The sequence below is a fragment of the Carcharodon carcharias genome, chromosome 18 (genome assembly GCF_017639515.1).
Source record: "Carcharodon carcharias isolate sCarCar2 chromosome 18, sCarCar2.pri, whole genome shotgun sequence".
NCBI lineage: Eukaryota > Metazoa > Chordata > Chondrichthyes > Lamniformes > Lamnidae > Carcharodon > Carcharodon carcharias.
This window is the reverse complement of record NC_054484.1, coordinates 760,863-787,834: the sequence shown is the minus strand read 5'-3', so window position 1 is coordinate 787,834 and position 26,972 is coordinate 760,863. Positions and strand designations below refer to the sequence as shown.

At 49.7% G+C, this 26,972-nt stretch overlaps 1 protein-coding gene across 2 annotated transcripts in view; it reads right to left on the bottom strand.

The window, feature by feature from the left end:
* The window catches only part of pwp2h (PWP2 small subunit processome component), an 85,362-nt gene continuing 58,390 nt past the window's right edge, over window positions 1-26,972 (bottom strand). For both annotated transcript variants that reach the window (XM_041211357.1, XM_041211356.1), the window contains exon 21: window positions 1-610. In XM_041211357.1, the coding sequence (XP_041067291.1) occupies window positions 463-610 (148 nt within the window). In that variant the 3' untranslated portion in view covers window positions 1-462. The remainder of the gene's footprint in view (window positions 611-26,972) is intronic.

Below are 26,972 nucleotides of genomic sequence, written 5' to 3'. Positions count from 1 at the left end.
CCCATCAAACACTCCCAGGACAGGTACAGCACAGGGTTAGATACAGAGTAAAGCTCCCTCTACACATCCCCATCAAACACTCCCAGGACAGGTACAGCACGGGGTTAGATACAGAGTAAATTTCCCTTAACACTGCCTCCATCAATCCCAGGATAGGTCCAGCAAAGTGTTGGCTAAAGCTGCATCACTCCTTTCCTCCAATCTTCCTCCGTTTCCCCACCAGTTAGCCCTGAAGGTTCTCAATTAAGGACATATTCCCATTCACTGAGCGTGCTGTGTTTTCAATCCTTACCCCGTGCCTTGTATATCCTACATGGGTTGTAGCCTCCATATTATGTTAGAGCAGCTCCTAACCACTGTTCTTCTGTTGTAGCTGCTTCAAGAGAGAATGTGATGGAAGCGCTGTGGTATATTGCTGGAGGATAGGCAGCAACCGCCTCCACTCTTGAGTATTGTCAGCTCTCAGTCACTTGCATCCATCAGTTGCTCTGTGGCCTCTTCATAGCCATTACTCTCTCCTTCGCTCTCGGCTATTTCCGCTGGACGCTTCATTCCTCGCTGCTTGGATAGCGCAAGTGTGTACCGTATATTGTAGCGATTCCAGTCACACCTAGATTGCACAAATCCAAGAGTCAACACCAGTAAAAGCAATAAAACTAGAAAACGCTGGAAAAGCTCAGCAGGTCTGACTGCATCTGTGGAGAGAGAAACAGAGTTAACGTTTCGAGTCTGTATGACTCTTCTTCAGAGTCATATAGACTTGAAGCGTTAACTCTGTTTCTCGCTCCACAGATGCAGTCAGACCTGCTGAGTTTTTCCAGCATTTTCTGTTTTTATTTCAGATTTCCAGCATCCGCAGTATTTTGCTTTTAGCAAGTAAAAGCAAACTGCACTGAGATCAACACCACAACCTGAAAATTACACCGAGTGAGTGAGTTTGTCCCACTGGACTCAGGCTCTCTTCAGCACCTCCTAGCATGGAAACTGCAGGAGATTGGGGAATCTCAGAGTCAGGGAAATGAAACTGAGACAGCGTTCTGAGCCTCACACAGTGAGGAGGCTGCTGCACAGTGTGTACATACTGACTGTGTGTGTAACAATGTCAACTCTCACCCCACAGGAAAGGGGAGAAGAAAAGCTCCTTCTTAAATACCTTTTCTCCTTGTCAGAACATTCATGGACAGTAACATTGAGAGGATTGCTGCTCCTATAACAGGGCAGTGTCAATAGTGGTTCACTAGCTAGCACTCAGTCAGTAAGGTTGTGGGTTCAAGTCCGAGTCCAAAGACTTGAGCACAAAATCTAGACTGAAAGGCCCAGTAAGTTACAGAAGGTGGGGCAGTACCAAGGGAGTGCTGCACTGTTAGAGGGTGCCATTCACAGCTGAGGTTAAACTGAGGTCCTGTTTGTCCTCTTAAAGATCCCACGGCACTGCTCAGCAGGGAGCCCTGCCCTTCAAGCCAGCATTGCTGAAACAGGTTATCTGGTCACTATCACATTACTATTTGTGAGATCCTGCATAAATTAGCTCTCATGTCTCCTACATTCCAACAGAGACCACACTTCAAAAATACTTAATTGGCTGGAAAACACTTTGTGATGTCCTGAGATAGTGAAATGCAAGTTTTGCTTCAAAGTACAGTGAGTGAAGGTGTAACTCACAGCAAGCAGCTCTTCACAGACGGCACTCCAGGAAGGACACCTGAATCTCTGACTGTATTCAACCTGAGTGGCCAAATCCAACCAGTAACCAGTGCTAAAACAGAATTACCTGGAAAAACTCAGCAGGTCTGGCAGCATCGGCGGAGAAGAAAAGAGTTGACGTTTCGAGTCCTCATGACCCTTCGACAGAACTTGAGTTCGAGTCCAGGAAAGAGCTGAAATATAAGCTGGTTTAAGGTGTGTGTGTGGGGGGCGGAGAGATAGAGAGACAGAGAGGTGGAGGGGGTTGGTGTGGTTGTAGCGACAAACAAGCAGTGATAGAAGCAGATCATCAAAAGATGTCAACAACAATAGTACAATAGAACACATAGGTGTTAAAGTTAAAAGTTGGTGATATTATCTAAACGAATGTGCTAATTAAGAATGGATGGTAGGGCACTCAAGGTATAGCTCTAGTGGGTTTTTTTTTATTTTATATAATGGAAATAGGTGGGAAAAGGAAAATCTTTATAATTTATTGGGAAAAAAAAAGAAGGGGGAAACAGAAAGGGGGTGGGGATGGGGGAGGGGACTCACGACCTAAAGTTGTTGAATTCAATATTCAGTCCGGAAGGCTGTAAAGTCCCTAGTCGGAAGATGAGGTGTCGTTCCTCCAGTTTGCGTTGGGCTTCACTGGAACAATGCAGCAAGCCAAGGACAGACATGTGGGCAAGAGAGCAGGGTGGAGTGTTAAAATGGCAAGCGACAGGGAGGTTTGGGTCATTCTTGCGGACAGACCGCAGGTGTTCTGCAAAGCAGTCGCCCAGTTTACGTTTGGTCAAACGTTCTGCTTTGCAGAACACCTGCGGTCTGTCCGCAAGAATGACCCAAACCTCCCTGTCGCTTGCCATTTTAACACTCCACCCTGCTCTCTTGCCCACATGTCTGTCCTTGGCTTGCTGCATTGTTCCAGTGAAGCCCAACGCAAACTGGAGGAACGACACCTCATCTTCCGACTAGGGACTTTACAGCCTTCCGGACTGAATATTGAATTCAACAACTTTAGGTCGTGAGTCCCCTCCCCCATCCCCACCCCCTTTCTGTTTCCCCCTTCTTTTTTTTTCCCAATAAATTATAAAGATTTTCCTTTTCCCATCTATTTCCATTATATAAAATAAAAAAAAAACCCACTAGAGCTATACCTTGAGTGCCCTACCATCCATTCTTAATTAGCACATTCGTTTAGTTAATATCACCAACTTTAACTTTAACACCTATGTGTTCTATTGTACTATTGTTGTTGACATCTTTTGATGATCTGCTTCTATCACTGCTTGTTTGTCGCTACAACCACACCAACCCCCTCCACCTCTCTGTCTCTCTATCTCTCCGCCCCCCACACACACACCTTAAACCAGCTTATATTTCAGCTCTTTCCTGGACTGGAACTCAAGTTCTGTCGAAGGGTCATGAGGACTCGAAACGTCAACTCTTTTCTTCTCCGCCGATGCTGCCAGACCTGCTGAGTTTTTCCAGGTAATTCTGTTTTTGTTTTGGATTTCCAGCATCCGCAGTTTTTTTGTTTTTATCTCAGTAACCAGTGCTGTTCAGGGCAGAGTAGGCCAGTCAGCCCTGAGCCTGCTCCACCATTCAATAAGATCATGGCTGATCTGTCTGTGTTTTGATTTCCACCTTCCCATCTACCCCCGATAACATTTGATTCCCTTGCCTAACAAGAATCTATCTACCTCTGCCTTAAAAATACACAATGACCCCGCCTCCACCACCTTCTGAGGCAGAGAATTCCAAAGTCACACAACCCTCTGAGAGAAAATATTTCTCCTCATCTCTGTCCTAAAAGGGTGACCCCTAATTTTAAACCAGTGCCCCCTAGTTCTGGACTCACCCACAAGAGGAAACATCCTTTTGATGTCCATCTTGTCAAGGCCATTCTTGATCTTATATACTTCAATCAAATCACCCCTCACTCTTCTAAACTCCAGTGGAAACAAGCCCAGTCTGTCCAACCTTTCCTCATAAGACAACCCACTCATTCCAGGTATCAATCTCGTAAACCTCCTCTGAACCACCTCCAGCACATTTACATCCTTCCTTAAATAAGGAGACCAAAACTGTATACGGTATTCGAGATGAGGTCTCACTAATGTCCTGTATAACTGAAGTATAACATCCTTACTTTTAAGCTCAATCCCTCTCCTAATAAAGGATAACATTCCATTAGCCTTCTTAACTGTTCGCTGTACCTGCATACTAACTTTTTGTGACTCATGCACTAGAACACCTAGATCCCTCTGCACCTCGGAATTCTGCAGCCATTCTCTGTTTAAGTAATACTCTGCTTTTTTATTCTTCCTGCCAAAGTGAACAACTTCACATTTTCCTACATTATAATCCATCTGCCAGATTTTGGCCCACCCACTCAACCCATCCATACCAGTCTGCAAACTCCTTATGTCCTCTTCACAACACCTTCCTACCTATCTTTGTGTCACCTGCAAATTTAGCTACCACGCCTTCACTCCCCTCATCTAAGTCATTGACGTAAATTGTAAAAAGTTGAGGCCCCAGTACAGACCCCTGCAGGATCTACTCGACACATTCTGCCAAAGACCCATTTATGCATACTCCTTGTTTTCTGCCAGCCAGCCAATCTCTTATCCATGCTAAAATGTTACCCCCTACACAATGAACTTTTATTTTTTCACAATAACCTTTGATGTGGCACCTCATCAAATGCTTTCTGGATCCAAGTATAGCACTTCTCCAAGCTCCCCTTTATCCACAGTGCATGTTACTCCTTCAAACTCTGAAAAAATGGTTCAGCATGATTTCCCTTCCATAAAACCAAGCTGACTCTTCCCCATTACGTTGTTTCTCCAAGTACCCAACCAAAACCTCTTTAATGATCGACTCTAACACCTTCCCCACGACAGATGTCAAGCTAATGGGCCTGTAGTTTCCCGTTTTCTGTCTCCCTCCCTTCTTGAATAGACGGGCTATATTTTGAAGAACCTTTCCAGAATCTGGGGAATTTTGGAAAATTAACACCAACTCATCTACTACCTCATCAGGCACCTCTTTTAAGACCCTAGGATGAAGCCCACCAGGACCAGCAGACTTGTCAGCCTGCAGCTCCATCAGTTTGCTCAGTGTTGCTCCCCTAGTGATTGTAATTTCACCAAGTTCCCTTCTCCCTTCCACCTCCTGATTTCCAGCTATTACTGGAATGGTTTTTATATCCTCTGTAGTGAAGACAGAAGCAAAATATTTGTTCATTTCATTTGCCATTTCATTATCTATTAATTCCTCATTCTCTAGAGGACCAACACTTACTTACTCATTTTCTGTTTAAATACCAGTAGAAACTCTTGCTATCCATTTTTACATTTCTAGCTAGCTTCCTCTCAGACTGTAACTTCTTTCTCCTGATTAATCTTTTAGTCATTCTCTGCCGTTCTTTATAATCTGACCAAACATCTGACCTGCCACTCATATTTGTGCAGTTAGTTATATACTTTTTCCTTAAGTTTGATGCTTTTCTTAACTTCTTTAGTTATCTACAGATGGTGGGTCCTCCCTTTAGAATTTTTCTTTATAGTAGGAATATACTTGTTCTGTGTTTTCTGAAATATCCCCTTAAATGTTTGCCGCTGTTTCTCTACTGATCTATCCCCTCACCTGGTAACCCAGTCCACTTCAGCTAGCTCAGCTCTCATGTCCACATAGTTGTGCTTATTTAAGTTTAAAATACTAGTTTTAGACTCACTCTTCTCCCTTTCAAACTGGATGTAAAATTCAATCATATTGTGGTCGCTGCTACCTAGCGGTGCCTTTACTCTGAGATCATTAATTAATCCTGTCACATTACACAATACCAAGTCTAATATAACCTGCTCTCTGGTTGGTTGCAGAACATGCTGCTCTAAGAAACTAACTTGAAAACATTCAATGAACTCATCCAGGTTACTACTGCCAATCTCATTTTTCCAGTTTATCTGTAGATTAAAGTCACCCATGATTATTGCTGATCCTTTATCACAAGTGCTCAATATTTCTTCATATATACTTTGTCCTACATTGTGGTTACTGTTAGGAGGCCTCTAGACCACTCCCAGTAGGGACTTCTTTTCCCTACTATCCCTCATTGCCAACCAAGCCGATTCTACATCCTGATCTCCTGAACCAAGGCCACCTTTATCTACTGCACAAATGCTACCCCTGATTAACAGTGCTACCCCTCCACCTTGACCTAGCTTTCTATTCTTCTTGAATGTCATATACCCCTCAATATTTAGGATCCAGTCCTTGTCATCTTGCAGCTAGTTCTCCGTAATGGCTATCAGATCGTATTTATTTACTTCAATGTGCTCTGTCAATTAATTTACTTTGTTATGAATGCTATGCACATTCAGATATAGAGCCTTTAGCTTAGTCTTTTTGTTATCTTTATGACATCTACTCGTGATTCTTTATGCATTCTTTATCCGTTCCTGCCATTCTCCAACCCTCATTTGCCATTTTACTATTTCCCTCTCTTGTCTTATATCGATTTGATTTATTACATCTTTCCACATTTGATCCCTCATGCCCACCATTTAGTTTAAAACCCTCTCCACTTCCCTAGTTACACAGTTTGCATGTACACACTTCCCAGCACGATTCAGGTGTAGACTACCCCAGCAGTACAGCCCCCACTTTGCCCAGTACTGGTGCCAGTGCCCCACAAACCGGAACCCACCTCTCCCTAACCAATCTTTGAGGCACATGTTCATCTCGCTAATTTTATGTTGCAAAGAACATATTTTTATTTTTTGGACAGTGGCTTTAAGATTGGACTGTGGCTTTAAAAGCTACCATGTTTGCAGTTTAAAAGAGGTTCAATGGAGCAGGGAGAAGAACATTTACAATGCTGCTCTCTCCTGGGGCAGTGTGTACCAGATTGGACAGAATGGTGCTGGAACGGAGACCTGGTTTAAGAGGGAACCGCCTAGCGACAGAGTTCTGATTGGCTCCTGACCAAGTGGCCATGTTGTGTGTGAGGATAGTGAAGTAAATCAGCTCCTAGCCTGAGGAGAGCAAAATCCTGAAACCTCTCTCAGTAATCCTGCCACAGTAGCTAGCTGGCTATTCCTCACATTGCTGTATCCTGCTTTCTTTGAGAAACCTCATTCAGGAGGAAAAGGAGGAAAAATCACCAGTAGACACAGTAAAAGCAAGTTTCAACCAGAGAACCACAGACTGCAAGTGCTGGGAGACTACCTCAGGTCAGCTGCAAGGAATTTGAAAGAAAGTGATCAAAGTCAACCCACCTAATCCTGAATTCCAGATTGGTGCTATTGAACTGTTTGATCTCACCCTTAAAATCCATGCGTGTGTGACTGCGCGGTGAACAATGTGGTGTGGGTTAGAGTGCGCAATGAACAATATGGTGCGGGTTAGAGTGCGCGGTGAGCAATGTGGTGTGGGTTAGAGTGCGCAATGAACAATGTGGTGTGGGTTAGAGTGCGCGGTGAGCAATGTGGTGCGGGTTAGAGTGCGCAATGAGCAATGTGGTATGGGTTAGAGTGCGCAATGAACAATGTGGTGCGGGTTAGAGTGCGCAATGAACAATGTGGTGTGGGTTAGAGTGCGCATTGAACAATGTGGTGCGGGTTAGAGTGCGCGGTGAGCAATGTGGTGTGGGTTAGAGTGCACGGTGAACAATGTGGTGTGGGTTAGAGTGCGCAATGAACAATGTGGTGCGGGTTAGAGTGCGCGGTGAGCAATGTGGTGTGGGTTAGAGTACGCAATGAACAATGTGGTGTGGGTTAGAGTGCGCGGTGAGCAATGTGGTGCTGTTAAGAGTGCGCAATGAGCAATGTGGTATGGGTTAGAGTGGGCAATGAACAATGTGGTGCGGGTTAGAGTGCGCAATGAACAATGTGGTGTGGGTTAGAGTGCGCATTGAACAATGTGGTGCGGGTTAGAGTGCGCGGTGAGCAATGTGGTGTGGGTTAGAGTGCACGGTGAACAATGTAGTGTGGGTTAGAGTGCGCAATGAACAATGTGGTGCGGGTTAGAGTGCGCGGTGAGCAACGTGATGTGGGTAGAGTGCGCGGTGAGAAATGTGGTGTGGGTTAGAGTGCGCAATGAACAATATGGTGTGGGTTAGAGTGCGCGGTGAGCAATGTGGTGTGGGTTAGAGTGCGCAATGAACAATGTGGTGTGGGTTAGAGTGCGCGGTGAGCAATGTGGTGTGGGTTAGAGTGCACGGTGAACACTGTGGTGCGGATTAGAGTGCACGGTGAACAATGTGGTGTGGATTAGAGTGCACAATGAACAATGTGGTGTGGGTTAGAGTGCCCAATGAGCAAGTGGTGTGGGTTAGAGTGCGCAATGAGCAATGTAGTGTGGGTTAGAGTGCGCAATGAACAATGTGGTGTGGGTTAGAGTGCACGGTGAGCAATGTGGTGTGGGTTAGAGTGCGCAATGAACAATGTGGTGTGGGTTAGAGTGCGCGGTGAGCAATGTGGTGCGGGTTAGAGTGCGCAATGAACAATGTGGTGTGGGTTAGAGTGCGCATTGAACAATGTGGTGCGGGTTAGAGTGCGCGGTGAGCAATGTGGTGTGGGTTAGAGTGCACGGTGAACAATGTGGTGTGGGTTAGAGTGCGCAATGAACAATGTGGTGCGGGTTAGAGTGCACGGTGAACAATGTGGTGTGGGTTAGAGTGCACGGTGAACAATGTGGTGTGGGTTAGAGTGCACAATGAGCAATGTGGTGTGGGTTAGAGTGCCCAATGAGCAAGTGGTGTGGGTTAGAGTGCGCAATGAGCAATGTGGTGTGGGTTAGAGTGCGCAATGAACAATGTAGTGTGGGTTAGAGTGCACGGTGAGCAATGTGGTGTGGGTTAGAGTGCACGGTGAACAATGTGGTGTGGGTTAGAGTGCGCAATGAACAATGTGGTGTGGGTTAGAGTGCGCGGTGAGCAATGTGGTGCGGGTTAGAGTGCGCAATGAACAATGTGGTGTGGGTTAGAGTGCGCATTGAACAATGTGGTGCGGGTTAGAGTGCGCGGTGAGCAATGTGGTGTGGTTTAGAGTGCACGGTGAACAATGTGGTGTGGGTTAGAGTGCGCAATGAACAATGTGGTGCGGGTTAGAGTGCACAATGAGCAAGCGGTGTGGGTTAGAGTGCGCAATGAGCAATGTGGTGTGGGTTAGAGTGCACGGTGAACAATGTGGTGTGGGTTAGAGTGCACGGTGAACAATGTGGTGTGGGTTAGAGAGCACAATGAGCAATGTGGTGTGGGTTAGAGTGCCCAATGAGCAAGTGGTGTGGGTTAGAGTGCGCAATGAGCAATGTGGTGTGGGTTAGAGTGCGCAATGAACAATGTGGTGTGGGTTAGAGTGCACGGTGAGCAATGTGGTGTGGGTTAGAGTGCGCAATGAACAATGTGGTGTGGGTTAGAGTGCGCGGTGAGCAATGTGGTGCGGGTTAGAGTGCGCAATGAGCAATGTGGTGTGGGTTAGAGTGCGCAATGAGCAATGTGGTGTGGGTTAGAGTGCACGGTGAACAATGTGGTGTGGGTTAGAGAGCACAATGAGCAATGTGGTGTGGGTTAGAGTGCCCAATGAGCAAGTGGTGTGGGTTAGAGTGCGCAATGAGCAATGTGGTGTGGGTTAGAGTGCGCAATGAACAATGTGGTGTGGGTTAGAGTGCACGGTGAGCAATGTGGTGTGGGTTAGAGTGCGCAATGAACAATGTGGTGTGGGTTAGAGTGCACGGTGAGCAATGTGGTGCGAGTTAGAGTGCGCAATGAACAATGTGGTGCGGGTTAGGGTGCGCGGTGAGCAACGTGGTGTGGGTTAGAGTGCACGGTGAACAATGTGGTGTGGGTTAGAGTGCGCAATGAACAATGTGGTGCGGGTTAGAGTGCGCGGTGAGCAACGTGATGTGGGTAGAGTGCGCGGTGAGCAATGTGGTGTGGGTTAGAGTGCGCAATGAACAATGTGGTGTGGGTTAGAGTGCGCGGTGAGCAATGTGGTGTGGGTTAGAGTGCGCAATGAACAATGTGGTGTGGGTTAGAGTGCGCGGTGAGCAATGTGGTGCGGGTTAGAGTGCGCAATGAGCAATGTGGTATGGGTTAGAGTGCGCAATGAACAATGTGGTGCGGGTTAGAGTGCGCAATGAACAATGTGGTGTGGGTTAGAGTGCGCATTGAACAATGTGGTGCAGGTTAGAGTGCGCGGTGGGCAATGTGGTGTGGGTTAGAGTGCACGGTGAACAATGTGGTGTGGGTTAGAGTGCGCAATGAACAATGTGGTGCGGGTTAGAGTGCGCGGTGAGCAACGTGATGTGGGTAGAGTGCGCGGTGAGCAATGTGGTGTGGGTTAGAGTGCGCAATGAACAATGTGGTGTGGGTTAGAGTGCGCGGTGAGCAATGTGGTGTGGGTTAGAGTGCGCAATGAACAATGTGGTGTGGGTTAGAGTGCGTGGTGAGCAATGTGGTGTGGGTTAGAGTGCACGGTGAACACTGTGGTGCGGATTAGAGTGCATGGTGAACAATGTGGTGTGGGTTAGAGTGCGCAATGAACAATGTGGTGCGGGTTAGAGTGCACAATGAGCAAGTGGTGTGGGTTAGAGTGCGCAATGAGCAATGTGGTGTGGGTTAGAGTGCACGGCGAACAATGTGGTGTGGGTTAGAGTGCACGGTGAACAATGTGGTGTGGGTTTGAGCAATGTGGTGTGGGTTAGAGTGCACAATGAGCAAGTGGTGTGGGTTAGAGTGCGCAATGAGCAATGTGGTGTGGGTTAGAGTGCGCAATGAACAATGTGGTGTGGGTTAGAGTGCGCGATGAGCAATGTGGTGTGGGTTAGAGTGCGTAATGAAGAATGTGGTGTGGGTTAGAGTGCGCAATGAACAATGTGGTGTGGGTTCGAGTGTGCAATGAAGAATGTGGTGTGGGTCCGAGTGCGCAATGAACAATGTGGTGTGGGTTAGAGTGCGCGGTGAGCAATGTGGTGTGGGTTAGAGCGCGCAATGAAGAATGTGGTGTGGGTTAGAGTGCACGGTGAGCAATGTGGTGTGGGTTAGAGCGCACGGTGAGCAATGTGGTGCAGGTTAGAGTGCACGGTGAACAATGTGGTGTGGGTTAGAGTGCGCGGTGAACAATGTGGTGTGGGTTAGAGTGCGTGGTAAACAATGTGGTGTGGGTTAGAGTGCGCAATGAGCAATGTGGTGTGGGTTAGAGTGCGCATTGAACAATGTGGTGTGGGTTAGAGTGCACAGTGAGCAACGTGGTGTGGGTTAGAGTGCGCAATGAGCAATGTGGTATAGATTGAGTGTGCAATGAGCAATGTGGTGTGGGTTAGAGTGCACAGTGAGCAATGTGCTGTGGGTTAGAGTGCGCAATGAGCAATGTGGTGTGGGTTAGAGTGCGCAATGTGGTGTGGGTTAGAGTGCGCAATGTGGTGTGGGTTAGAGTGAGCAATGTGGTGTGGGTTAGAGTGAGCAATGTGGTGTGGGTTAGAGTGCGCAATGAGCATTGTGGTGTGGGTTAGAGTGCGCAATGAGCAATGTGGTGTGGGTTAGAGTGCGCGGGGAGCAATGTGGTGTGGGTTAGAGTGCGCAATGAGCAATGTGGTATAGATTGAGTGCGCAATGAGCAATGTGGTGTGGGTTAGAGTGCACAGTGAGCAATGTGCTGTGGGTTAGAGTGCGCGGTGAGCAATGTGGTGTGGGTTAGAGTGAGCAATGTGGTGTGGGTTAGAGTGCGCAATGTGGTGTGGGTTAGAGTGCGCAATGTGGTGTGGGTTAGAGTGAGCAATGTGGTGTGGGTTAGAGTGAGCAATGTGGTGTGGGTTAGAGTGAGCAATGTGGTGTGGGTTAGATTGAGCAATGTGGTGTGGGTTAGAGTGAGCAATGTGGTGTGGGTTAGAGTGAGCAATGTGGTGTGGGTTAGAGTGAACAATGTGGTGTGGGTTAGAGTGAACAATGTGGTGTGGGTTAGAGTGAGCAATGTGGTGTGGGTTAGAGTGAGCAATGTGGTGTGGGTTAGAGTGAGCAATGTGGTGTGGGTTAGAGTGAACAATGTGGTGTGGGTTAGAGTGAACAATGTGGTGTGGGTTAGAGTGAGCAATGTGGTGTGGGTTAGAGTGAGCAATGTGGTGTGGGTTAGAGTGAGCAATGTGGTGTGGGTTAGAGTGAGCAATGTGGTGTGGGTTAGAATGCGCAATGAGCAATGTGGTGTGGGTTAGAGTGCGCAATGAGCAATGTGGTGTGGGTTAGAGTGCGTGGTGAGCAATGTGGTATGGGTTAGAGTGCGCAATGAGCAATGTGGTGTGGGTTAGAGTGCGCAATGAGCAATGTGGTGTGGGTTAGAGTGCGCAATGAGCAATGTGGTGTGGGTTAGAGTGCGCAATGAGCAATGTGGTATGGGTTAGAGTGCGCAATGAGCAATGTGGTGTGGGTTAGAGTGCGCAATGAGCAATGTGGTGTGGGTTAGAGTACGCAATGAGCAATGTGGTGTGGGTTAGAGTGCGCAATGAGCAATGTGGTGTGGGTTAGAGTGCGCAATGAGCAATGTGGTGTGGGTTAGATTGTGCGGTGAGCAATGTGGTGTGGGTTAGAGTGCGCAATGAGCAATGTGGTGTGGGTTAGAGTGAACAATGTGGTGTGGCTTAGAGTGCGCGGTGAGCAATGTGGTGTGGGTTAGAGTGCGCAATGAACAATGTGGTGTGGGTTAGAGTGCGCAATGAGCAATGTGGTGTGGGTTAGAGCGTGCGGTGAGCAATGTGGTGTGGGTTAGATTGTGCGGTGAACAATGTGGTGTGGGTTAGAGTGTGCGGTGAGCAATGTGATGTGGGTTAGAGTGCGCGGTGAGCAATGTGGTGTGGGTTAGAGTGCACGGTGAGCAATGTGGTGTGGGTTAGAGTGCACGGTGAACAATGTGGTGTGGGTTAGAGTGCGCAATGAGCAATGTGGTATGGGTTAGAGTGCGCAATGAGCAATGTGGTGTGGGTTAGAGTGCGCAATGAGCAATGTGGTGTGGGTTAGAGTGCGCAGTGAGCAACGTGGTGTGGGTTAGAGTGCGCAGTGAGCAATGTGGTATGGGTTACAGTGCGCAATGAGCAATGTGGTGTGGGTTAGAGTGCGCAATGAGCAATGTGGTGTGGGTTAGAGTGCACAGTGAGCAATGTGCTGTGGGTTAGAGTGCGCAATGAGCAATGTGTTGTGGGTTAGAGTGCGCGGTGAGCAATGTGGTGTGGGTTAGAGTGCGCAATGAACAATGTGGTGTGGGTTAGAGTGCGCAATGTGGTGTGCGTTAGAGTGCGCAATGAGCATTGTGGTGTGGGTTAGAGTGCGCAATGAGCAATGTGGTGTGGGTTAGAGTGCGCGGGGAGCAATGTGGTGTGGGTTAGAGTGCGCAATGAGCAATGTGGTGTGGGTTAGAGTGCGCGGTGAGCAATGTGGTGTGGGTTAGAGTGCGCAATGAACAATGTGGTGTGGATTAGAGTGCGCAATGTGGTGTGGGTTAGAGTGAGCAATGTGGTGTGGGTTAGAGTGAGCAATGTGGTGTGGGTTAGAGTGAGCAATGTGGTGTGGGTTAGAGTGAGCAATGTGGTGTGGGTTAGAGTGAACAATGTGGTGTGGGTTAGAGTGAACAATGTGGTGTGGGTTAGAGTGAACAATGTGGTGTGGGTTAGAGTGCGCAATGAGCATTGTGGTGTGGGTTAGAGTGCGCAATGAGCAATGTGGTGTGGGTTAGAGTGCGCGGGGAGTAATGTTGTGTGGGTTAGAGTGCGCAATGAGCAATGTGGTGTGGGTTAGAGTGCGCAATGAGCAATGTGGTGTGGGTTAGAGTGCCCAATGAGCAATGTGGTGTGGGTTAGAGTGCCCAATGAGCAATGTGGTGTGGGTTAGAGTGCCCAATGAGCAATGTGGTGTGGGTTAGAGTGCGCAATGAGCAATGTGGTGTGGGTTAGAGTGCGTGGTGAACAATGTGGTGTGGGTTTGGGTGCGCAATGAGCAATGTGGTGTGAGTTAGAGTGCGCAATGAGCAATGTGGTGTGGGTTAGAGTGCACAGTGAGCAATGTGGTGTGGGTTAGAGTGCGCAATGAGCAATGTGGTATAAATTGAGTGCGCAATGTGCAGTGTGGTGTGGGTTAGAGTGCACAGTGAGCAATGTGTTGTGGGTTAGAGTGCGCAATGAGCAATGTGCTGTGGGTTAGAGTGCGGGGTGAGCAATGTGGTGTGGGTTAGAGTGAGCAATGTGGTGTGAGTTAGAGTGAGCAATGTGGTGTGGGTTAGAGTGAGCAATGTGGTTTGGGTTAGAGTGAGCAATGTGGTGTGGGTTAGAGGGAGCAATGTGGTGTGGGTTAGTGGGAGCAATGTGGTGTGGGTTAGAGTGAGCAATGTGGTGTGGGTTAGAGTGAGCAATGTGGTGTGGGTTAGAGTGAGCAATGTGGTGTGGGTTAGAGTGCGCAATGAGCAATGTGGTGTGGGTTAGAGTGCGCGGTGAGCAATGTGGTATGGGTTAGAGTGCGCAATGAGCAATGTGGTGTGGGTTAGAGTGCGCAATGAGCAATGTGGTGTGGGTTAGAGTGCGCAATGAGCAATGTGGTGTGGGTTAGAGTGCGCAATGAGCAATGTGGTATGGGTTAGAGTGCGCAATGAGCAATGTGGTGTGGGTTAGAGCGCGCAATGAGCAATGTGGTGTGGGTTAGAGTGCGCAATGAGCAATGTGGTGTGGGTTAGAGTGCGCAATGAGCAATGTGGTGTGGGTTAGAGTGCGCAATGAGCAATGTGGTATGGGTTAGAGTGCGCAATGAGCAATGTGGTGTGGGTTAGAGTGCGCAATGAGCAATGTGGTGTGGGTTAGATTGTGCGGTGAGCAATGTGGTGTGGGTTAGAGTGCGCAATGAGCAATGTGGTGTGGGTTAGAGTGAACAATGTGGTGTGGCTTAGAGTGCGCGGTGAGCAATGTGGTGTGGGTTAGAGTGCGCAATGAGCAATGTGGTGTGGGTTAGAGTGCGCAATGAGCAATGTGGTGTGGGTTAGAGTGTCCGGCGAGCAATGTGGTGTGGGTTAGATTCTGCGGTGAACAATGTGGTGTGGGTTAGAGTGTGCGGTGAGCAATGTGGTGTGGGTTAGAGTGCGCGGTGAGCAATGTGGTGTGGGTTAGAGTGCACGGTAAGCAATATGTTGTGGGTTAGAGTGCACGGTGAGCAATGTGGTGTGGGTTAGAGTGCACGGTGAGCAATGTGGTGTGGGTTAGAGTGTACGGTGAACAATGTGGTGTGGGTTAGAGTGCACGGTGAACAATGTGGTGTGGGTTAGAGTGCGCAATGAGCAACGTGGTATGGGTTAGAGTGCGCAATGAGCAATGTGGTGTGGGTTAGAGTGCGCAATGAGCAATGTGGTGTGGGTTAGAGTGCGCAATGAGCAAAGTGGTGTGGGTTAGAGTGCGCAATGAGCAATGTGGTATGGGTTAGAGTGCGCAATGAGCAATGTGGTGTGGGTTAGAGTGCGCAATGAGCAATGTGTTGTGGGTTAGAGTGCGCAATAAGCAATGTGGTGTGGGTTAGAGTGCGCAATGAGCAATGTGGTGTGGGTTAGAGTGCGCGGTGAGCAATGTGGTGCTGTTAGAGTGCGCAATGAGCAATGTGGTATGGGTTAGAGTGGGCAATGAACAATGTGGTGCGGGTTAGAGTGCGCAATGAACAATGTGGTGTGGGTTAGAGTGCGCATTGAACAATGTGGTGCGGGTTAGAGTGCGCGGTGAGCAATGTGGTGTGGGTTAGAGTGCACGGTGAACAATGTAGTGTGGGTTAGAGTGCGCAATGAACAATGTGGTGCGGGTTAGAGTGCGCGGTGAGCAACGTGATGTGGGTAGAGTGCGCGGTGAGAAATGTGGTGTGGGTTAGAGTGCGCAATGAACAATATGGTGTGGGTTAGAGTGCGCGGTGAGCAATGTGGTGTGGGTTAGAGTGCGCAATGAACAATGTGGTGTGGGTTAGAGTGCGCGGTGAGCAATGTGGTGTGGGTTAGAGTGCACGGTGAACACTGTGGTGCGGATTAGAGTGCACGGTGAACAATGTGGTGTGGATTAGAGTGCACAATGAACAATGTGGTGTGGGTTAGAGTGCCCAATGAGCAAGTGGTGTGGGTTAGAGTGCGCAATGAGCAATGTAGTGTGGGTTAGAGTGCGCAATGAACAATGTGGTGTGGGTTAGAGTGCACGGTGAGCAATGTGGTGTGGGTTAGAGTGCGCAATGAACAATGTGGTGTGGGTTAGAGTGCGCGGTGAGCAATGTGGTGCGGGTTAGAGTGCGCAATGAACAATGTGGTGTGGGTTAGAGTGCGCATTGAACAATGTGGTGCGGGTTAGAGTGCGCGGTGAGCAATGTGGTGTGGGTTAGAGTGCACGGTGAACAATGTGGTGTGGGTTAGAGTGCGCAATGAACAATGTGGTGCGGGTTAGAGTGCACGGTGAACAATGTGGTGTGGGTTAGAGTGCACGGTGAACAATGTGGTGTGGGTTAGAGTGCACAATGAGCAATGTGGTGTGGGTTAGAGTGCCCAATGAGCAAGTGGTGTGGGTTAGAGTGCGCAATGAGCAATGTGGTGTGGGTTAGAGTGCGCAATGAACAATGTAGTGTGGGTTAGAGTGCACGGTGAGCAATGTGGTGTGGGTTAGAGTGCACGGTGAACAATGTGGTGTGGGTTAGAGTGCACGGTGAACAATGTGGTGTGGGTTAGAGTGCACAATGAGCAATGTGGTGTGGGTTAGAGTGCCCAATGAGCAAGTGGTGTGGGTTAGAGTGCGCAATGAGCAATGTAGTGTGGGTTAGAGTGCGCAATGAACAATGTGGTGTGGGCTAGAGTGCACGGTGAGCAATGTGGTGTGGGTTAGAGTGCGCAATGAACAATGTGGTGTGGGTTAGAGTGCGCGGTGAGCAATGTGGTGCGGGTTAGAGTGCGCAATGAACAATGTGGTGTGGGTTAGAGTGCGCATTGAACAATGTGGTGCGGGTTAGAGTGCGCGGTGAGCAATGTGGTGTGGTTTAGAGTGCACGGTGAACAATGTGGTGTGGGTTAGAGTGCGCAATGAACAATGTGGTGCGGGTTAGAGTGCACAATGAGCAAGCGGTGTGGGTTAGAGTGCGCAATGAGCAATGTGGTGTGGGTTAGAGTGCACGGTGAACAATGTGGTGTGGGTTAGAGTGCACGGTGAACAATGTGGTGTGGGTTAGAGAGCACAATGAGCAATGTGGTGTGGGTTAGAGTGCCCAATGAGCAAGTGGTGTGGGTTAGAGTGCGCAATGAGCAATGTGGTGTGGGTTAGAGTGCGCAATGAACAATGTGGTGTGGGTTAGAGTGCACGGTGAGCAATGTGGTGTGGGTTAGAGTGCGCAATGAACAATGTGGTGTGGGTTAGAGTGCGCGGTGAGCAATGTGGTGCGGGTTAGAGTGCGCAATGAGCAATGTGGTGTGGGTTAGAGTGCGCAATGAGCAATGTGGTGTGGGTTAGAGTGCACGGTGAACAATGTGGTGTGGGTTAGAGTGCGCAATGAGCAATGTGGTATAGATTGAGTGCGCAATGAGCAATGTGGTGTGGGTTAGAGTGCACAGTGAGCAATGTGCTGTGGGTTAGAGTGCGCGGTGAGCAATGTGGTGTGGGTTAGAGTGAGCAATGTGGTGTGGGTTAGAGTGCGCAATGTGGTGTGGGTTAGAGTGCGCAATGTGGTGCTGGGTTAGAGTGAGCAATGTGGTGTGGGTTAGAGTGAGCAATGTGGTGTGGGTTAGATTGTGCGGTGAACAATGTGGTGTGGGTTAGAGTGTGCGGTGAGCAATGTGATGTGGGTTAGAGTGCGCGGTGAGCAATGTGGTGAGGGTTAGAGTGCACGGTGAGCAATGTGGTGTGGGTTAGAGTGCACGGTGAACAATGTGGTGTGGGTTAGAGTGCGCAATGAGCAATGTGGTATGGGTTAGAGTGCGCAATGAGCAATGTGGTGTGGGTTAGAGTGCGCAATGAGCAATGTGGTGTGGGTTAGAGTGCGCAGTGAGCAACGTGGTGTGGGTTAGAGTGCGCAGTGAGCAATGTGGTATGGGTTACAGTGCGCAATGAGCAATGTGGTGTGGGTTAGAGTGCGCACTGAGCAATGTGGTGTGGGTTAGAGTGCACAGTGAGCAATGTGCTGTGGGTTAGAGTGCGCAATGAGCAATGTGTTGTGGGTTAGAGTGCGCGGTGAGCAATGTGGTGTGGGTTAGAGTGCGCAATGAACAATGTGGTGTGGGTTAGAGTGCGCAATGTGGTGTGCGTTAGAGTGCGCAATGAGCATTGTGGTGTGGGTTAGAGTGCGCAATGAGCAATGTGGTGTGGGGTTAGAGTGCGCGGGGAGCAATGTGGTGTGGGTTAGAGTGCGCAATGAGCAATGTGGTGTGGGTTAGAGTGCGCGGTGAGCAATGTGGTGTGGGTTAGAGTGCGCAATGAACAATGTGGTGTGGATTAGAGTGCGCAATGTGGTGTGGGTTAGAGTGAGCAATGTGGTGTGGGTTAGAGTGAGCAATGTGGTGTGGGTTAGAGTGAGCAATGTGGTGTGGGTTAGAGTGAGCAATGTGGTGTGGGTTAGAGTGAACAATGTGGTGTGGGTTAGAGTGAACAATGTGGTGTGGGTTAGAGTGAACAATGTGGTGTGGGTTAGAGTGCGCAATGAGCATTGTGGTGTGGGTTAGAGTGCGCAATGAGCAATGTGGTGTGGGTTAGAGTGCGCGGGGAGTAATGTTGTGTGGGTTAGAGTGCGCAATGAGCAATGTGGTGTGGGTTAGAGTGCGCAATGAGCAATGTGGTGTGGGTTAGAGTGCCCAATGAGCAATGTGGTGTGGGTTAGAGTGCCCAATGAGCAATGTGGTGTGGGTTAGAGTGCCCAATGAGCAATGTGGTGTGGGTTAGAGTGCGCAATGAGCAATGTGGTGTGGGTTAGAGTGCGTGGTGAACAATGTGGTGTGGGTTTGGGTGCGCAATGAGCAATGTGGTGTGAGTTAGAGTGCGCAATGAGCAATGTGGTGTGGGTTAGAGTGCACAGTGAGCAATGTGGTGTGGGTTAGAGTGCGCAATGAGCAATGTGGTATAAATTGAGTGCGCAATGTGCAGTGTGGTGTGGGTTAGAGTGCACAGTGAGCAATGTGTTGTGGGTTAGAGTGCGCAATGAGCAATGTGCTGTGGGTTAGAGTGCGGGGTGAGCAATGTGGTGTGGGTTAGAGTGAGCAATGTGGTGTGAGTTAGAGTGAGCAATGTGGTGTGGGTTAGAGTGAGCAATGTGGTTTGGGTTAGAGTGAGCAATGTGGTGTGGGTTAGAGGGAGCAATGTGGTGTGGGTTAGTGGGAGCAATGTGGTGTGGGTTAGAGTGAGCAATGTGGTGTGGGTTAGAGTGAGCAATGTGGTGTGGGTTAGAGTGAGCAATGTGGTGTGGGTTAGAGTGCGCAATGAGCAATGTGGTGTGGGTTAGAGTGCGCGGTGAGCAATGTGGTATGGGTTAGAGTGCGCAATGAGCAATGTGGTGTGGGTTAGAGTGCGCAATGAGCAATGTGGTGTGGGTTAGAGTGCGCAATGAGCAATGTGGTGTGGGTTAGAGTGCGCAATGAGCAATGTGGTATGGGTTAGAGTGCGCAATGAGCAATGTGGTGTGGGTTAGAGCGCGCAATGAGCAATGTGGTGTGGGTTAGAGTGCGCAATGAGCAATGTGGTGTGGGTTAGAGTGCGCAATGAGCAATGTGGTGTGGGTTAGAGTGCGCAATGAGCAATGTGGTATGGGTTAGAGTGCGCAATGAGCAATGTGGTGTGGGTTAGAGTGCGCAATGAGCAATGTGGTGTGGGTTAGATTGTGCGGTGAGCAATGTGGTGTGGGTTAGAGTGCGCAATGAGCAATGTGGTGTGGGTTAGAGTGAACAATGTGGTGTGGCTTAGAGTGCGCGGTGAGCAATGTGGTGTGGGTTAGAGTGCGCAATGAGCAATGTGGTGTGGGTTAGAGTGCGCAATGAGCAATGTGGTGTGGGTTAGAGTGTCCGGCGAGCAATGTGGTGTGGGTTAGATTCTGCGGTGAACAATGTGGTGTGGGTTAGAGTGTGCGGTGAGCAATGTGGTGTGGGTTAGAGTGCGCGGTGAGCAATGTGGTGTGGGTTAGAGTGCACGGTAAGCAATATGTTGTGGGTTAGAGTGCACGGTGAGCAATGTGGTGTGGGTTAGAGTGCACGGTGAGCAATGTGGTGTGGGTTAGAGTGTACGGTGAACAATGTGGTGTGGGTTAGAGTGCACGGTGAACAATGTGGTGTGGGTTAGAGTGCGCAATGAGCAACGTGGTATGGGTTAGAGTGCGCAATGAGCAATGTGGTGTGGGTTAGAGTGCGCAATGAGCAATGTGGTGTGGGTTAGAGTGCGCAATGAGCAAAGTGGTGTGGGTTAGAGTGCGCAATGAGCAATGTGGTATGGGTTAGAGTGCGCAATGAGCAATGTGGTGTGGGTTAGAGTGCGCAATGAGCAATGTGTTGTGGGTTAGAGTGCGCAATAAGCAATGTGGTGTGGGTTAGAGTGCGCAATGAGCAATGTGGTGTGGGTTAGAGTGCGCGGTGAGCAATGTGGTGCTGTTAGAGTGCGCAATGAGCAATGTGGTATGGGTTAGAGTGGGCAATGAACAATGTGGTGCGGGTTAGAGTGCGCAATGAACAATGTGGTGTGGGTTAGAGTGCGCATTGAACAATGTGGTGCGGGTTAGAGTGCGCGGTGAGCAATGTGGTGTGGGTTAGAGTGCACGGTGAACAATGTAGTGTGGGTTAGAGTGCGCAATGAACAATGTGGTGCGGGTTAGAGTGCGCGGTGAGCAACGTGATGTGGGTAGAGTGCGCGGTGAGAAATGTGGTGTGGGTTAGAGTGCGCAATGAACAATATGGTGTGGGTTAGAGTGCGCGGTGAGCAATGTGGTGTGGGTTAGAGTGCGCAATGAACAATGTGGTGTGGGTTAGAGTGCGCGGTGAGCAATGTGGTGTGGGTTAGAGTGCACGGTGAACACTGTGGTGCGGATTAGAGTGCACGGTGAACAATGTGGTGTGGATTAGAGTGCACAATGAACAATGTGGTGTGGGTTAGAGTGCCCAATGAGCAAGTGGTGTGGGTTAGAGTGCGCAATGAGCAATGTAGTGTGGGTTAGAGTGCGCAATGAACAATGTGGTGTGGGTTAGAGTGCACGGTGAGCAATGTGGTGTGGGTTAGAGTGCGCAATGAACAATGTGGTGTGGGTTAGAGTGCGCGGTGAGCAATGTGGTGCGGGTTAGAGTGCGCAATGAACAATGTGGTGTGGGTTAGAGTGCGCATTGAACAATGTGGTGCGGGTTAGAGTGCGCGGTGAGCAATGTGGTGTGGGTTAGAGTGCACGGTGAACAATGTGGTGTGGGTTAGAGTGCGCAATGAACAATGTGGTGCGGGTTAGAGTGCACGGTGAACAATGTGGTGTGGGTTAGAGTGCACGGTGAACAATGTGGTGTGGGTTAGAGTGCACAATGAGCAATGTGGTGTGGGTTAGAGTGCCCAATGAGCAAGTGGTGTGGGTTAGAGTGCGCAATGAGCAATGTGGTGTGGGTTAGAGTGCGCAATGAACAATGTAGTGTGGGTTAGAGTGCACGGTGAGCAATGTGGTGTGGGTTAGAGTGCACGGTGAACAATGTGGTGTGGGTTAGAGTGCACGGTGAACAATGTGGTGTGGGTTAGAGTGCACAATGAGCAATGTGGTGTGGGTTAGAGTGCCCAATGAGCAAGTGGTGTGGGTTAGAGTGCGCAATGAGCAATGTAGTGTGGGTTAGAGTGCGCAATGAACAATGTGGTGTGGGCTAGAGTGCACGGTGAGCAATGTGGTGTGGGTTAGAGTGCGCAATGAACAATGTGGTGTGGGTTAGAGTGCGCGGTGAGCAATGTGGTGCGGGTTAGAGTGCGCAATGAACAATGTGGTGTGGGTTAGAGTGCGCATTGAACAATGTGGTGCGGGTTAGAGTGCGCGGTGAGCAATGTGGTGTGGTTTAGAGTGCACGGTGAACAATGTGGTGTGGGTTAGAGTGCGCAATGAACAATGTGGTGCGGGTTAGAGTGCACAATGAGCAAGCGGTGTGGGTTAGAGTGCGCAATGAGCAATGTGGTGTGGGTTAGAGTGCACGGTGAACAATGTGGTGTGGGTTAGAGTGCACGGTGAACAATGTGGTGTGGGTTAGAGAGCACAATGAGCAATGTGGTGTGGGTTAGAGTGCCCAATGAGCAAGTGGTGTGGGTTAGAGTGCGCAATGAGCAATGTGGTGTGGGTTAGAGTGCGCAATGAACAATGTGGTGTGGGTTAGAGTGCACGGTGAGCAATGTGGTGTGGGTTAGAGTGAGCAATGAACAATGTGGTGTGGGTTAGAGTGCGCGGTGAGCAATGTGGTGCGGGTTAGAGTGCGCAATGAGCAATGTGGTGTGGGTTAGAGTGCGCAATGAGCAATGTGGTGTGGGTTAGAGTGCACGGTGAACAATGTGGTGTGGGTTAGAGAGCACAATGAGCAATGTGGTGTGGGTTAGAGTGCCCAATGAGCAAGTGGTGTGGGTTAGAGTGCGCAATGAGCAATGTGGTGTGGGTTAGAGTGCGCAATGAACAATGTGGTGTGGGTTAGAGTGCACGGTGAGCAATGTGGTGTGGGTTAGAGTGCGCAATGAACAATGTGGTGTGGGTTAGAGTGCACGGTGAGCAATGTGGTGCGGGTTAGAGTGTGCAATGAACAATGTGGTGCGGGTTAGGGTGCGCGGTGAGCAACGTGGTGTGGGTTAGAGTGCACGGTGAACAATGTGGTGTGGGTTAGAGTGCGCAATGAACAATGTGGTGCGGGTTAGAGTGCGCGGTGAGCAACGTGATGTGGGTAGAGTGCGCGGTGAGCAATGTGGTGTGGGTTAGAGTGCGCAATGAACAATGTGGTGTGGGTTAGAGTGCGCGGTGAGCAATGTGGTGTGGGTTAGAGTGCGCAATGAACAATGTGGTGTGGGTTAGAGTGCGCGGTGAGCAATGTGGTGCGGGTTAGAGTGCGCAATGAGCAATGTGGTATGGGTTAGAGTGCGCAATGAACAATGTGGTGCGGGTTAGAGTGCGCAATGAATAATGTGGTGTGGGTTAGAGTGCGCATTGAACAATGTGGTGCAGGTTAGAGTGCGCGGTGGGCAATGTGGTGTGGGTTAGAGTGCACGGTGAACAATGTGGTGTGGGTTAGAGTGCGCAATGAACAATGTGGTGCGGGTTAGAGTGTGCGGTGAGCAACGTGATGTGGGTAGAGTGCGCGGTGAGCAATGTGGTGTGGGTTAGAGTGCGCAATGAACAATGTGGTGTGGGTTAGAGTGCGCGGTGAGCAATGTGGTGTGGGTTAGAGTGCGCAATGAACAATGTGGTGTGGGTTAGAGTGCGTGGTGAGCAATGTGGTGTGGGTTAGAGTGCACGGTGAACACTGTGGTGCGGATTAGAGTGCACGGTGAACAATGTGGTGTGGGTTAGAGTGCGCAATGAACAATGTGGTGCGGGTTAGAGTGCACAATGAGCAAGTGGTGTGGGTTAGAGTGCGCAATGAGCAATGTGGTGTGGGTTAGAGTGCACGGCGAACAATGTGGTGTGGGTTAGAGTGCACGGTGAACAATGTGGTGTGGGTTAGAGTGCACAATGAGCAATGTGGTGTGGGTTAGAGTGCACAATGAGCAAGTGGTGTGGGTTAGAGTGCGCAATGAGCAATGTGGTGTGGGTTAGAGTGCGCAATGAACAATGTGGTGTGGGTTAGAGTGCGCGATGAGCAATGTGGTGTGGGTTAGAGTGCGTAATGAAGAATGTGGTGTGGGTTAGAGTGCGCAATGAACAATGTGGTGTGGGTTCGAGTGTGCAATGAAGAATGTGGTGTGGGTCCGAGTGCGCAATGAACAATGTGGTGTGGGTTAGAGTGCGCGGTGAGCAATGTGGTGTGGGTTAGAGCGCGCAATGAAGAATGTGGTGTGGGTTAGAGTGCACGGTGAGCAATGTGGTGTGGGTTAGAGCGCACGGTGAGCAATGTGGTGCAGGTTAGAGTGCACGGTGAACAATGTGGTGTGGGTTAGAGTGCGTGGTGAACAATGTGGTGTGGGTTAGAGTGCGTGGTGAACAATGTGGTGTGGGTTAGAGTGCGCAATGAGCAACGTGGTGTGGGTTAGAGTGCGCAATGAGCAATGTGGTATAGATTGAGTGTGCAATGAGCAATGTGGTGTGGGTTAGAGTGCACAGTGAGCAATGTGCTGTGGGTTAGAGTGCGCAATGAGCAATGTGGTGTGGGTTAGAGTGCGCAATGTGGTGTGGGTTAGAGTGCGCAATGTGGTGTGGGTTAGAGCGAGCAATGTGGTGTGGGTTAGAGTGAGCAATGTGGTGTGGGTTAGAGTGCGCAATGAGCATTGTGGTGTGGGTTAGAGTGCGCAATGAGCAATGTGGTGTGGGTTAGAGTGCGCGGGGAGCAATGTGGTGTGGGTTAGAGTGCGCAATGAGCAATGTGGTATAGATTGAGTGCGCAATGAGCAATGTGGTGTGGGTTAGAGTGCACAGTGAGCAATGTGCTGTGGGTTAGAGTGCGCGGTGAGCAATGTGGTGTGGGTTAGAGTGAGCAATGTGGTGTGGGTTAGAGTGCGCAATGTGGTGTGGGTTAGAGTGCGCAATGTGGTGTGGGTTAGAGTGAGCAATGTGGTGTGGGTTAGAGTGAGCAATGTGGTGTGGGTTAGAGTGAGCAATGTGGTGTGGGTTAGAGTGAGCAATGTGGTGTGGGTTAGAGTGAGCAATGTGGTGTGGGTTAGAGTGAGCAATGTGGTGTGGGTTAGAGTGAGCAATGTGGTGTGGGTTAGAGTGAGCAATGTGGTGTGGGTTAGAGTGAGCAATGTGGTGTGGGTTAGAGTGAACAATGTGGTGTGGGTTAGAGTGAACAATGTGGTGTGGGTTAGAGTGAACAATGTGGTGTGGGTTAGAGTGAGCAATGTGGTGTGGGTTAGAGTGAGCAATGTGGTGTGGGTTAGAGTGAGCAATGTGGTGTGGGTTAGAGTGAACAATGTGGTGTGGGTTAGAGTGAACAATGTGGTGTGGGTTAGAGTGAACAATGTGGTGTGGGTTAGAGTGAGCAATGTGGTGTGGGTTAGAGTGAGCAATGTGGTGTGGGTTAGAGTGAGCAATGTGGTGTGGGTTAGAGTGAACAATGTGGTGTGGGTTAGAATGCGCAATGAGCAATGTGGTGTGGGTTAGAGTGCGCAATGAGCAATGTGGTGTGGGTTAGAGTGCGTGGTGAGCAATGTGGTATGGGTTAGAGTGCGCAATGAGCAATGTGGTGTGGGTTAGAGTGCGCAATGAGCAATGTGGTGTGGGTTAGAGTGCGCAATGAGCAATGTGGTGTGGGTTAGAGTGCGCAATGAGCAATGTGGTATGGGTTAGAGTGCGCAATGAGCAATGTGGTGTGGGTTAGAGTGCGCAATGAGCAATGTGGTGTGGGTTAGAGTGCACAATGAGCAATGTGGTGTGGGTTAGAGTGCGCAATGAGCAATGTGGTGTGGGTTAGAGTGCGCAATGAGCAATGTGGTGTGGGTTAGATTGTGCGGTGAGCAATGTGGTGTGGGTTAGAGTGCGCAATGAGCAATGTGGTGTGGGTTAGAGTGAACAATGTGGTGTGGCTTAGAGTGCGCGGTGAGCAATGTGGTGTGGGTTAGAGTGCGCAATGAACAATGTGGTGTGGGTTAGAGTGCGCAATGAGCAATGTGGTGTGGGTTAGAGCGTGCGGTGAGCAATGTGGTGTGGGTTAGATTGTGCGGTGAACAATGTGGTGTGGGTTAGAGTGTGCGGTGAGCAATGTGATGTGGGTTAGAGTACGCGGTGAGCAATGTGGTGTGGGTTAGAGTGCACGGTGAGCAATGTGGTGTGGGTTAGAGTGCACGGTGAACAATGTGGTGTGGGTTAGAGTGCGCAATGAGCAATGTGGTATGGGTTAGAGTGCGCAATGAGCAATGTGGTGTGGGTTAGAGTGCGCAATGAGCAATGTGGTGTGGGTTAGAGTGCGCAGTGAGCAACGTGGTGTGGGTTAGAGTGCGCAGTGAGCAATGTGGTATGGGTTACAGTGCGCAATGAGCAATGTGGTGTGGGTTAGAGTGCGCAATGAGCAATGTGGTGTGGGTTAGAGTGCACAGTGAGCAATGTGCTGTGGGTTAGAGTGCGCAATGAGCAATGTGTTGTGGGTTAGAGTGCGCGGTGAGCAATGTGGTGTGGGTTAGAGTGCGCAATGAACAATGTGGTGTGGGTTAGAGTGCGCAATGTGGTGTGCGTTAGAGTGCGCAATGAGCATTGTGGTGTGGGTTAGAGTGCGCAATGAGCAATGTGGTGTGGGTTAGAGTGCGCCGGGAGCAATGTGGTGTGGGTTAGAGTGCGCAATGAGCAATGTGGTGTGGGTTAGAGTGCGCGGTGAGCAATGTGGTGTGGGTTAGAGTGCGCAATGAACAATGTGGTGTGGGTTAGAGTGCGCAATGTGGTGTGGGTTAGAGTGAGCAATGTGGTGTGGGTTAGAGTGAGCAATGTGGTGTGGGTTAGAGTGAGCAATGTGGTGTGGGTTAGAGTGAACAATGTGGTGTGGGTTAGAGTGAACAATGTGGTGTGGGTTAGAGTGCGCAATGAGCATTGTGGTGTGGGTTAGAGTGCGCAATGAGCAATGTGGTGTGGGTTAGAGTGCGCGGGGAGTAATGTTGTGTGGGTTAGAGTGCGCAATGAGCAATGTGGTGTGGGTTAGAGTGTGCAATGAGCAATGTGGTGTGGGTTAGAGTGCGCAATGAGCAATGTGGTGTGGGTTAGAGTGCCCAATGAGCAATGTGGTGTGGGTTAGAGTGCCCAATGAGCAATGTGGTGTGGGTTAGAGTGCCCAATGAGCAATGTGGTGTGGGTTAGAGTGCGCAATGAGCAATGTGGTGTGGGTTAGAGTGCGTGGTGAACAATGTGGTGTGGGTTTGGGTGCGCAATGAGCAATGTGGTGTGAGTTAGAGTGCGCAATGAGCAATGTGGTGTGGGTTAGAGTGCACAGTGAGCAATGTGGTGTGGGTTAGAGTGCGCAATGAGCAATGTGGTATAAATTGAGTGCGCAATGTGCAGTGTGGTGTGGGTTAGAGTGCACAGTGAGCAATGTGTTGTGGGTTAGAGTGCGCAATGAGCAATGTGCTGTGGGTTAGAGTGCGGGGTGAGCAATGTGGTGTGGGTTAGAGTGAGCAATGTGGTGTGAGTTAGAGTGCGCAATGTG